Source organism: Triticum aestivum, chromosome 2B (genome assembly GCF_018294505.1).
Source record: "Triticum aestivum cultivar Chinese Spring chromosome 2B, IWGSC CS RefSeq v2.1, whole genome shotgun sequence".
In the NCBI taxonomy this organism is placed as follows: Eukaryota; Viridiplantae; Streptophyta; class Magnoliopsida; order Poales; family Poaceae; genus Triticum; species Triticum aestivum.
Window position 1 is genome coordinate 811,271,027 of NC_057798.1, and position 13,385 is coordinate 811,284,411.

Sequence of the window (13,385 nt, forward strand, 5' to 3'; positions counted from 1 at the left end):
TGTGCTAGTTAAAAATAAAAGCGCAGTAGCAACTGTGCCACCTCCTCAAGTTAAGCATAATGGTACGTAGTTTTAGTTTGGCCGAATCAGGGTCATTTGTTAAAGCACGAGTTGGCAGTGCTAGAAAACGTCCTTCCGGCCAATGCTTTCTGCAAAGCACACTAGTCTAAATGAAGTTAAGCATAATTGATGGTAATCTAATTAGGTTCATTTGCATCTACTATCTTTATGCCTAACCTAGGGGACAAGGCAAGTAACCTAGCTAAGCCTGCGTCTTTACGGCAAGAATACAGCAAGAAAGGAATGTGGACAACAAATTATAGCCGGTTCTTCCCCGGCCTACATATACACAAGCACAAACAAGGTACATACTTACTTGGTTGCAGGATGTCGTGGGTGGTGGACATGGAGAAGAAGCTCGAGGACGCCGAGCAGCCAGACAAGGTTGAGAGATGGCCGAGGCACTGCATCGTCCGCGTCCCATTGCGCTTCAAGATGGTCGATGGCAGGTATGGACGCCACATAAACCACCCGCCGTACATAGCAATCTCGCTGCTGCTGTTTTTTTTTTTCACTACCGGCAACTCGCAGCGTATACAAGCCACGGACGGTCTCTCTAGGCCCATTCCACCACGATGACGTGGAGCTGAAACCCATGGAGATGCACAAGCTGAGGGCCGTCCGTCACCTCCTTCATCGGGACAGCTGCAAGACTACCCTTGCCGAGCTTGTTGCCGCCGTGGATGAGGTGGCGGACGAGCTGGAGGACTCCTACATGGACCTGGGTGACGAGTGGCGGGGCCAGAAGAACAGGGGCAAGTTTCTAGAGATGATGATCAGTGATGGCTGCTTCCTGCTGGAGGTGATGAGGGCCGCCGCAAGGAAGCGGTCCATTCCCAATGACTACGCGCACGGCGACCCCGTCTTCAGCAGGGACGGCATCCAGCAGATCAAGCCCTTCGTCCAGCGCGACATGCTCATGGTCGAAAACCAGCTGCCACTGAGGTTGCTCGAGAGGATAGTCGCCGCGGAGGATGGCACATCTCCGGTACGTAGGTTACTGACTGCTAGCGGGCTGTTTAATTTTTCCTATATATGGACATCGATGATGGTGCATGCATGCATGCAGAGCGCAGCTTCCATAAACTCCATGGTGCTCAAGTTCCTGGAAAGGGAAGATGCCCCTGAAGAGATCGTCCTGGGACTCCACCCGCTCGATATCTACCGGACGAGCCGACTCAAGCACAAAAGTCAGAGGAAGAGTAACAGAAAGGTTCTTCACAGAGGCATGCCGACGGCACCGACAACAGAGGAGGTCAACATGGTTCGCCTGCAGAGAGCGGTGCCCAGATCCGCGTGGACCCTGTACAAGTCCGGAATCCGGTTCCTGCCTAGCGGGACGAGCTGCCTTGACGACATCGATCTGGTTAACGGGAGGCTCTACATGCCCAGTGTCCTGCTGGACGACTCCACCGTCTACAGGGTCCTCAACATGATGGCGTTCGAGGCGATCCATGTCGGCACCCGCGACGACGTGACGGCGTACGTGTTCTTCGTCAAGGACTTGGTCGACTCGGCCCATGACGTGCGCCTGCTGGCGAGGAAAGGGATCCTAGAGCACAACCTTGCGGACGACGACGCCGTGGTGAGGCTCTTCAACCGCCTCACCGCGGACGTGTCACAGAACTGGGAGAGTCAGCTTTCCCGCGTGCGCATGAACGTGGAGCACCACTACCGCTCCAACCACCACAGGAACGGCGTGCACGTCTTTCTGTACGAGTCGTGGGCCAACCTCAGGAGCAAGTACCTCAGGAGCCCGTGGACGCTCCTTGGCCTCCTCACCGCAACCTTGCTCCTCGTCGCTGAAATCGTGCAGGCCGTATATGCAGTCAAATCCTACTATGAACCTGACAAGGGCAATTAATCCCAAAATGCGCTCGGAGAATGCTTCTCTTTTTGTGTGTGTGTCTGTCTAAGTCACCCTCGAGTGAGTCTTTTCTTTTCTCAAGTCCTAGTCGATTTTACAAATTTGTTCACGTATATGTATATCTTACAAAATGTATTGCTTATTTTTGCAAGAGAAAACTACTGTATGTTTTTGGTCACCCAAGTTCACCAAGGGTCTACATCTGGTACCTCAAGAATTTTTGGACGGCATTTGGTCCCTCATGTCTCAAAACCAAATAACTTTCGTCCAAAACCAGAGCAGAATGTATTGAGGCTGACGTGTTACTGGTTTTTGATCCCACCAGCCACATAAACAGTCAAAGACAAAATCTCTCTCTCTCTCTCTCTCTCTCACCGGAATACAGAGCAACATGCAGCACACCGGGGGTTAGCATCGACAAACAGCCAGCAGGCCCGCATCACCGGCTACCTCCCACCGCCGCCGTGCCATTCTTCATACCACCTGCAATGCCCAACCCTCCCCACACACCTCACCGCAGCCCCATTCGGCCACCCACCGCCCGAGCTTCCCCTCCACCAAGATCCCGTGGCGGATCCGAGATCAACCACCTAGCCCTGACCTTGTTCTCCACGTCTCTACTGGGGCGGCGCAGATCGAGATTGACGGAGCCGGGGCCACACAGATCGAGATTGACGGCTTCGGGGTTGCACGGATTGAGGCTAGAGGGAGACTTGCTCTTACACCAATGATGCCGGTGTTGGGACTGAACCCAGGATCACACACGCACGCAAGGTGGAAGAACACAACAGAACAGATCTAAGAAACACAGCTGAGACAGAGGAGTTTTTGCGACGCGCTAACCTTGCGTCTTTTCAGTTTTTCCTTTTATTCAGATAGCAACAGTATGCCCAAGAATCTCGCCCACGATCCATTCCTTCCGTGCCATCCCACGGATGCAATCATGGCCAAGTCCTCGCGCACTTACAGGAAGTAGCTTAACTGAAACAAAACACCTATCCTATGACCTTGACTGAACCGCAACGTGAACGATAGCACGTTTCTGGTTTTATTTATGCATGCTTAAAACTGAAAAGATACACTAACTTGGAAGGTTCAGGTTCATCGAGGGTAACTTAACATTTCTCCTCCTTAGCCTTGATGTTCTGAACTCACCTCCAGCATCCCAATTTTCTCTTTCAGAACTTGAAACTGAAACCTTGGGAGTGATTTTGTCAGAATGTCTGCATGTTGCTCCCCTGTTCTCACATGCTCCACCTCTATTTTGCCTTTCTCAACACAATCTCTGACATAGTGGTAGCGCACATCAATATGTTTACTTCTCTCATGGAATACAGGGTTTTTACACAGAGCAATGGCAGACTGATTATCAATCATGATCTTGGCCTTAACTTCATCACATCCCAGCAGTTCTTCCACAAGCCTTGCCAGCCATACTCCCTGACATGCAGCTGATGCAGCAGCCACATACTCTGCCTCACAGGATGACTGGGCCACTATTTTCTGCTTCTGTGATATCCAAGATACAGGGCACTGTCCATAATAGAACAACACCCCAGTTGTACTTTTTCTGTCATCCACATCCCCTGCATGGTCACTATCACTATATCCCAATAACTGTGGATGGTTTCCTGCTTTCTTGTAACAACATCCAAGATGTATACTGCCTTTCACATACCTTAAAATGTGCCTAACTGCTGTCATATGTTCCTTGGTAGGTCTCTCCATAAACCTACTGACATAGCCCACAGCAAAACTGAGATCAGGCCTTGTATGCAACAAGTATCTTAGGCTCCCTACCACACTCCTGTACTCTGTTGAATCTACCTCATCAGCTTGACTTGACTTACTGAGTTTCAGCCTGTTTTCCATAGGTGTGTATGTAGGATTGCAATTTGTCATGCCCATTTTCTCAAGTATCCTTGCTGCATAACTAGACTGACAAAGTGTGATACCTTCCTCTGTTTGTTTCACTTCTATTCCCAAATAATAACTCAGCAAACCCAAATCTGTCATACTGAATTTCAAATTCATTTGCCCTTTGAACTCCTGGATAGCTAGCTCACTCCCTCCTGTGATCACTAGATCATCCACATACACACCTACAATCAGTGCAGATCCTCTTGCTTTCTTTCTGTACAGACCAGATTCTGATGGACACCTATCAAAACCCAGCTCAGTGAGTGTTGCATCTAGCTTGGAGTTCCAAGCTCTTGGGGCCTGCTTAAGCCCATATAAGGCCTTGTGCAGTCGATACACCTTGCTTTCCTTCCCTTCTATCTCATAGCCAGGGGGCTGAGTCACATAGACTTCCTCTGCTAGATCACCATTCAGAAAAGCTGACTTGACATCCATCTGATGTATCTTCCACCCAAACTGCACAGCAAGAGAAATCAGTAGCCTGACAGATTCTAGACGAGCTACAGGAGCAAAAACCTCTTCAAAATCAATGCCCGGTCGCTGAGCATATCCTTTTGCCACAAGCCTGGCTTTGTGCTTAACAACCTTGCCTTCAGGGTTCTTCTTCAACTTATAGACCCACTTAACTCCAACAGGCATGTGTCCCCTTGGAAGATCACATAACTCCCAAGTTTGATTTTCCCTTATGGCTGTCAGCTCCTCCTTCATCGCATTTTTCCAGCAAGCTTCTTTCAGTGCCTCAATATGACTTGACGGCTCTTCCAACCCAAAGAGACATAGTCCAGCATCTGCTAGCTTAATCTCTACAGTTTCCTCATAGAGCTCATCAAGCAGGCGCTTACCTTGAGGTCCAAAGGAGGGCTCAGTGCATGGAGTGGCAACTGACACAGGGGTATGTGTAGGTGTCGCAGGTGAGCCCATAAGATCAAACGGGATCGCCACCCCATCATTCGCCTTCCTAGTTCTGCTAGCCTGTCGAGGAGCTGCTATGGCAGCAGATTCGACTGCCCAATTCTTTGTCATGGCAGTGTGCTTCACAGGTGCAGCTGAGGAAGACTCGGGCGATTTTGTTGCCATGGCAGCAGTTTTTGCTGCCTGTTTTTCTGCAAAGGGAGCGTTCTCATCTGCACCTCCTCCTCCTTCAGGCTCTTCTCCATCTGGGTACACGACGATGAATGGTGCCTTGTCTTCATCTTCAAGTGAGCTCGAGGTGTCCCAGTTCCATGGCCTATCCTCCTCAAATACGACGTCTCGTGCAATCACCAGTTTCTTACTCTCTGGATCATACATTCTGTAGGCCTTGGAGCCGGTTTCATATCCGATAAAGACCATCTGTTTGCTCCTATCTGAGAGCTTAGATTGGCTTGGCCCTACCTGCTTTACATGAGTAGTGCACCCAAACGTGCGAAGGTGTAGCACTGATGGTTTCTTTCCATGCCATGCCTCATAGGGTGTCATGCCCTTTACACTCTTCGTAGGGGCTCGGTTCAGCAGGTACACTGCAGTGGTCACCGCTTCACCCCAGAATCTTGCCGGCATTCCCATGCTTTTGAGCAAGCTCCTCGCCATTCCCACAACTGTTTGGTTTCTCCTCTCAACCACACCGTTGTGCTGAGGTGTGTATGGCGTTATCCGAAAATGTTTGATGCCAAGGCGCTCGCAGTACTATAGGAACACTGCTGAATTGAATTCGCCACCTCTGTCAGTGCGAAGGGCTTTCAGCTTCAGATTTTTTTCGAGCTCTGCTGCTGCTTGTACTTTCTTTACAGCTGCCAGGGCTTCATCCTTGCATTTCAGTAGCACAATCCACATAAACCGTGAGTGATCATCGACCAACAGCAAGAAGTACCTCTTTCCACCCGGTGTCGGTGGTGTGATAGGCTCACAAAGATCGCCGTGCCACAGGTCCAGTGGCTGGGCTGCTCTGTATGTTGCCACTCCTGGGAACGGGAGACGCCGTTGTTTGGCTATCATGCAGCCATCGCACACCTGGTGAACTTGCTCAATTTTGGGCAGTCCCTCAGCCATTTCCTCTGCTGCCAGTGACCGCAGCGCTCTGAAGTTTAAGTGCCCAAAATGCATGTGCCACAACCAAGCATCCTCCTTTGCATGAGCCAGCGGGCACACTAGTTCTGCCGGCTGTATGTGCAGGATGTACATCCTGTTCCCACTCCTGGGCACACGGGCCAACACTTTCTTCTGCCTGTCCCACACCGTGAGGATTCCATTCTCTCCGGTGTACTTGCACCCATTCTCATCGAGCTGTCCAAGACTAATGATATTGTTCTTCAGCTGCGGTATGAAGTAGACGTCAGACAAGACTCTATGCTCTCCGGTGAGACACTGCATCAGCACTGAACCGCGCCCACAGATTTGCACAGCTGAGCCATCTCCAAACCGCACTTTCCCTTTAACAGACCTATCCAACTCGGCAAACTTCTCTGCATTTCCTGTCATGTGGTTGCTCGCCCCTGTATCCAGGTACCAAGCAATGTCACGGTCACCTGACAACTTTGGGACAACCTTCTCTTCATTGAGCAGCACCTGTTCTGTCGGTACCGACTCCGAGATTGTCAGCTCACATGTTTCCATCATCAGCAGACCTGGGTCCTCTTCCTCTTCTGCCTGAACAAAGTTTGCATTTTCCTTCTTTGGCTCTGGGCAGTCAGATTTGAAATGGCCCATTTCATTGCAATTGAAGCACCTTACCTTGGTTATGTCAAATTTTCTATGTTTCTTTTGCTTGCCGCGGTCGTTGCTCTCGCCGCGTCCAGCCTGCCCACCGTCGGCGCGGTCACCACGCCCACGGCCACGCCCGCGGCCGCCACCACGGCCGCGTCCGCCACCACTGCTGCTTGCACCTGGTGTGCTTTTCTTACCCTTCATCAACTGTTCCAGAGCCTGAGTCATGAGCATGAGCTGATCGTCCCTGCTGCCAGACTGACGACGCCGGCCTCTCTGATTTTCCTCGAAGGCAGCCAGACGTCCGACAGCCTCAGCCACGGACATTGTCGAGAGATCGCCCCACTGCTCGATGGTGTTGACGATGTCACCGAACCGCGCAGGAACGGCATTGAACAGGGTTTCGACCACCGTCTCATCGGTGATCTTCTCGCCGAGGGACCGGATCTCCCCGACAAGAGTCATCATCTTCTGGGCAAACGCCGATACAGACTCGCCTTCGCCCATTTCCATCCGATCCAACTGCCTCTTGAGCTGCTTGATCCGCGCCTTCTTGACGCGATCCTCGCCGACGCGCATGCGCCGGATCGCTTCCCAGGCTTCGTGGGCCGTCTGACAGTCGCCCACAGCCATCATCACCGGGTCGGGTACGGACTGTGACAGAGCAGCGAACGCCTCATCGTCCTTGACCTGATCGAATTCGGCCGTGCCCTCCAACGCTGGCCACACACCGAACGGACGGAGGAGCACCTTCATCTTCATCGCCCACAGACCATAGTTAGAGTCCGTGAGCATGGGGTACTGGATCGGGACACCACCAGACCTCGCCGGCGTGCGCTGCACGATCGCCGTGCCTTCGTCGCCGATTCTCTTCGGGGTGGCGTGTACTTTTCACCGCCTCCGCCGGTGTCGTCCTTCTTTGGCGAAGTACTCATCGCCGATCACCGCCGCCACAACTCCAATCTTCGCCGCCGTGCTCCGCCTCCGTGGAACCTGGCTCTGGTGCCAAATGTTGGGACTGAACCCAGGATCACACACGCACGCAAGGTGGAAGAACGCAACAGAACAGATCTAAGAAACACAGCTGAGACAGAGGAGTTTTTGCGACGCGCTAACCTTGCGTCTTTTCAGTTTTTCCTTTTATTCAGATAGCAACAGTATGCCCGAGAATCTCGCCCACGATCCATTCCTTCCGTGCCATCCCACGGATGCAATCGTGGCCAAGTCCTCGCGCACTTACAGGAAGTAGCTTAACTGAAACAAAACACCTATCCTATGACCTTGACTGAACCGCAACGTGAACGATAGCACGTTTCTGGTTTTATTTATGCATGCTTAAAACTGAAAAGATACACTAACTTGGAAGGTTCAGGTTCATCGAGGGTAACTTAACAGCCGGCAAGCGCACCCAGCACCAATGGCGCTGGGGCTTGTCCTAGTATGTTCTCGCCAGGGTCGTGCAGATCGAGGCTGACGGCGAGGTCACCTCAACTACGTGCGAGCACCTGGCAGGCTACCCCCTTTCCTCCTCCCCTAGTCAAGGCTCCAAAACGGGTAGCTCCAGTGGCCTACGATAGCCACCTCAGGCCCTTCTTTGCCCTCCCTTTCCTCACCGCCTTCTCGTTGGAGAGGATACAATAGTAGCCACCAAAAATGCTACACTTACGAATGAATTCTACGTATCCTAACCTTACGAACCTTCCTTCTCCACTAATCAAACCCGCTGCCACGTGGCACTTTTTCACCCAAATCTGGTTTTGGCTGAAACTTGGCCGATGTTGAGACTCGAGGGACCAAATATCGCCCGAAAATTCTTGAGGGACTAGATGTAGGCTTCTGGTGAACTTGAAGGGACCAAAAACATGTTTTTCTTTTTTTGTAATGTACAATTTTGCATGGATATCAAGATCAAATCAACGTCTATTGGCTTCAATTGAGACTTAACAAAAATTAGTCGCTTGAGATATAGAAAAACCTTTTTTCCTTTTTAAAAAAATTATGTAAATGCTTTTCCTTTTGGCACCTTGCTTGCAAAGAATAAAAGTGGAAGAAAATCAGAAGAGTTGCGCTACAAAAACGACCCCTCTCCCTCGTGTGTTTGAGATGCCTAACAACCTATGTGTTGTGTCCGTGTGTATGTGTTAGGCCGGTGATCGCGGGAGTACCTGCAGCTTCGGCAACAAGTGGGAAGAGAAAATTACATTTTCTATCCTTGAACTCTTTGACGCATTAGAGTTTGGTACCCTAACTCGAGAAACACTATAATATGATTTCTATACATGAAAATACGTAACGTGAACAGTCCAATAAACGGTCCCTTCAACGGTCGATCGCTCTGGTGCCCCGCATGGCATGACTCTTTTGCCGAGAACCCTCTTGCTATTTTGGAAATCAATCTGTGCTCCACCGTTGCCCCATGTGCTAGGGTCGTAGTCTAGATCCCACATGTCTGTCTCCCGTGCCGAGTAGTCAAATTGCCGCTGCCTTATTGAATAGGCAAGCCACCTCCACTTCATCACTCATCTCTCTCTCTCCTCTCTCTCTGTCTTGTCGCCTCCTTGTCTCTCTCACCCAACCAAGCAACCACCCTGCTCCTGCCGCTCGTCGCCGCCGCCGCATGGCGCATCTCTTTTGCGGAAAATCCCCTGGCTTTTATGAAAATCATCTTGCGCTCCGCCGTGGCCCCATGTGCCAGGGTCGTTGTCTCAGGCCCACATATCAGCCTCCCGCGCTGAGTAGTCAAATCGCCGCTGCCTTATTCAATAGGCCAGCCGCCTCCATTCCACCACTCCTCTCTCTCACCCAATCAAGCAACCGCCCTACTCATGACTCACTCCGCTCCTTTGCATTCATAGTCATTAGTAACAATATCAGAGCGAATATCTCAGTTTTTATCAAATAACCCGGTCTAATCTTAGGTGTGATGAGTTTAAAAATAACACTAATCACACACCCCACGACAAGATGAGTATGCATCTAATAAATGAAATCTTACATAATACCATACATATATACCATACATATGTTACTACCCACTATGAAGGTAGTAATATAGACTATTGTCATATGCATGACACTAGTCTAAGTTGCTCCCCACTATGACATTTGTGCTTCGGCCTTCTTTTCCTTGAAAGACCTCCAATCTTTTCATTATTTTTCATCGTTCCGAATAAGTGTAATTGGGTAAATTTTGCAATTTCCAGTCCCCTCCCGGTGTAATTCTATGATAAGGGAGAATATCGAGATAAAATAGGACAAAGGTGATTGAATTAACATAGTAATTGAGCAATTTATGTTCTAAAATTATGATGCAAAATGCACATATTAGAATTTTAGAACATCATTTCGTCAGGCATATTACTGGCATGTAGATCACGCGTGGACACTTGAGCCAAAAAAACATACCCGACTAGATAGTTTCATCTCTAATGAGTACTTCACAAAATCCACGTAGGATGAGCCATATCATTGATCCGAAAGCCACCGCCAGCGCCTATCGTATGCGGTTTTCTAGAGCACCCTTGTGGATCAAGCAACTAGCGACATATGTCATCGTTTGAAGGATGATAAAGCCATCAGATGTGGCTATTTCCACTCATCAGAGATGACCCATGTTGTGATAATGTAGATTAACTAGCTTTATCATCGTTAACTATAAAGGTGCACTAGCAACTCTGCCACCCCATGAAGCTAAGAATGATGATACTCCCTCCATTCCTAAATATAAGTCTTTATAGAGATTCCAGTATAGACCATATACGGATGTATGTAGATGCATTTTCGAGTGTAGATTCACTCATTTTGCTTCGTGTATAGTCCATAGTAAAATCTCTATAAAGACTTATTTTTAGGAACGGAGGGAGTACGTTAATCTTAGTTTGGCTCAGCCATGCAGCATCCTACTATTCCCCTTTGGTAAAGCCTGAATTGATAGTGTTAGAAAACATCCTTCCAGCCAATTCTTTCTGCAAAGCACTAGTCTAATTAACTATACCATTACCTCATCAAGTTAAACACATTCACATTGGTATTTTTTCAAGTACATCCGCATCTATCTTTGTGCCTAACCTAGGGGACAAGGCAAGTAACACGGTACTTCAATCATCCATTCATTATATCATGTGGCTTTAACCACGTAGTCTGCGTAAGTTTCAGCTACCCGTTGCAATAATCACGTGATAATACAGATAGAAAGGAATGTGGATAAGAGAGCCGCCTCTTGGATGCTAGTTGTTCTTCCCCTACATATATACAAATCAGACCGTTAGCCGCCTGGCGACTGAGTTGGACGCAGATGCGTCGCTGTGGAGGTACGGCGTGCGCTGGCGTAGATGCGTGCATGGTGCCGGCGTGCTATCGTGGCCATTATCTCACCGGATTTGGTATCCGTGTGCACTCAGTCAACTTGTAAACGAACAAATGAATGAATAAAATTCCCGATTCATAAAAAAATGCAGCTTTTCACTGATAAACGGACGCCTCGCATAACAGTTTAATAATCTTGTAGCTTTGTTGTCCTAGTTATTTTCTTGTCAATGGGCGTCGTGATTGTATTCTCTTGCTTTCCTGAGAACATGATTGTGTAATATTTCACCAATTGATTTATTTCGCTTTTTATATTACAGTGTACTTCTATTCTCAGAAAGCACAAATATATTGTACTGTTTCGCAGCAGTTGTTCATGTTAGCTGCTTCGATTGCATCGTCTGTTCTCTGCTATTGGTGATTAGCTTCTTTGTGTTGCAGGTAGCCTCTTACAGTTTAGAGGTCACAGCTTTTTTGAACATTATCTGAATTTGGATTGATGCATCTAAGTTTTTTAAGAGTAACAGGAAGGCACAAAAGGCCTCCCCGGTTCCATTTTTATTGAAAACGAAACCAGAGCATTCAGGCATACGCTAGTCGCATGTTGAGAGCCCTAACGGGCAAAACAAAAACTAAACAGATAAGCTGGAGCTGACAAAGTGCAAAGAGCAAACTTATTACAGCGTACCCTTGTGAATCAAGCGATTAATGGCATATGTCATCTTTTGGTGGATGGTAAAGCGGTCAGATGACGCATGAATGATGACGCATGTGGTAGTAGCGTGGATTAACTAGGTTTAATTAGCATTGTGTTAAATATAAAAGGGCCATAGCGATGCCCACCCCAGTGAAGTTAAGCATAATGATATGTTGTTTTAGTTTGGCTCAGCCAGCAGCATCCTACTATTTCCTTTTGGTAAAGCCTGATTTAATAGTAGTAGAAAACATCCTTCCGGCCAATGCTTTCTGCAAAGCACGCTAGTCTAAATGAAGTCAAGCATAATTCTGGTGTAATTAAGTTCCTTTGCACCTAACGTTGTGCCTAACTCTAGGGGACAAGGCAAGTGACACCGTCCTATAACCCAGGCCTGCGTAAGTAAGGTATAATCCCGTGATAACACAGCAAGAAAGGAATATGAACGAGAAAGAAAGCCGGCTCTGTTAATTCTTCCCCTATATATACACAATTTCGCATTCAGTAGCACAAAGTGTGTGTAGCTACCTGAGCTAGGTAGACAAGCCACTCCACTTGGTTGCAGGATGTCGTCATCGTGGGTGGTGGATGTCGACTGCCCTGAGCCGCAGGAGAACGTGGAGGGATGGGTGATGGACATGGAGAAGAAGCTCGAGGACGCGGAGCCGCCGGCGAAGGTGCTGAGATGGCCGAAGCACTGCATCTTCCGCGTGCCAATGCGCTTCAAGATGAAGACGGTTGATGGCATGTAAGCGGCACGCCCTATCATCCGCATTGTCGTAATTTCTGCTTTTGTATTTTCTTTACCGGAAAATGTAATGGCAGCGCGAGCAGCGTATTCAAGCCGCAGACAGTGTCTCTCGGCCCATTCCACCACGATGACAAGGAGCTGAAACCCATGGAGGAGCACAAGCTGAGAGCCGCCCGTCATCTCCTCGGTCGGGAGCATGCTGGTCGGGCCAGCAAGCTGACCCTTGGCGGGCTCGTCGCTGCCGTGGAGAAGGTGGCCGACGAGCTGGAGGATGCCTACATGGACCTGGACGACGAGTGGCGGGGTGAGAACAGGGGCAAATTCCTTGAGATGATGATCACGGACGGCTGCTTCCTGCTGGAGGTGATGAGGACTGCCGCAGGGAAGGAGTCCATTCCCAAGGACTACGCTCATGGCGACCCTATCTTCAGCTGGTATGGCGTCCAGCACATCAAGCCCTTCATCCAGCGTGACATGCTCATGATCGAGAATCAGCTGCCACTGAGGTTGCTTGAGACGATCATCGCCGTGGAGGATGGCACATGTCCGGTACGTACGTTACTGACTGCTAACCTATAGTACTCCTATCTATCATTGCGACACTCTGTACATTCGATACAGACACCTATTCTGACAGGCCACTTAATTTGCCTATGTATGGACATAAATGATGATGCATGCATGCATGCAGAGCGCGGCTTCGATAAACTCCATGGTGCTCAAGTTCCTCGAAAGGGAAGATGCCCCGGAAGGGACCGGCCTGGGACTCCACCCTCTTGACATCTACCGGACGAGCCGACTCAAGGGCACAAGTCGGATCAAGAGTAACAGAAAGGTTCTTCATAGAGGCATGCCGACGACACCGACAGCAAAGGAGGCCGGCGTCGTCCGCCCGGAGAGAGTGGTGCCCCGATCCGCGTGGAAGCTGTCGGAGGCAGGAATCCAGTTCCTGCCCAGCAAGACGAGCTGCCTCGACGACATAGAGCTACACAACGGGAGGCTCTACATGCCCAAGGTCGAGATGGACGACTCCACCGCCTACAGGATCCACAACATGATGGCGTTCGAGGCGATGCACGTCGGCACTGGCGATGACGTGACGGCGT

General features: G+C 49.5%; 2 protein-coding genes across 2 annotated transcripts; both read left to right on the plus strand.

Annotated features, from left to right (window-relative positions):
• The first annotated feature begins 374 nt into the window (after positions 1-374).
• On the plus strand, positions 375-2,059 carry LOC123042995 (UPF0481 protein At3g47200). The gene is made up of 3 exons (XM_044465323.1): positions 375-509; positions 592-1,048; positions 1,130-2,059. The coding sequence occupies exons 1-3, from the start codon at positions 388-390 to the stop codon at positions 1,922-1,924; spliced, it is 1,374 nt and encodes a 457-aa protein (XP_044321258.1). The 5' UTR covers positions 375-387; the 3' UTR covers positions 1,925-2,059.
• A 9,983-nt stretch (positions 2,060-12,042) lies between these two features.
• LOC123039774 (UPF0481 protein At3g47200-like) lies at positions 12,043-13,384 on the plus strand (the record flags this gene model as incomplete). Its single annotated transcript, XM_044462789.1, has 3 exons — positions 12,043-12,276; positions 12,354-12,828; positions 12,971-13,384. Coding segments are annotated over exons 1-3 (1,071 nt in total), but the record flags the coding sequence as incomplete, so codon positions are not given.
• Between the last annotated feature and the right edge of the window lies 1 nt (position 13,385).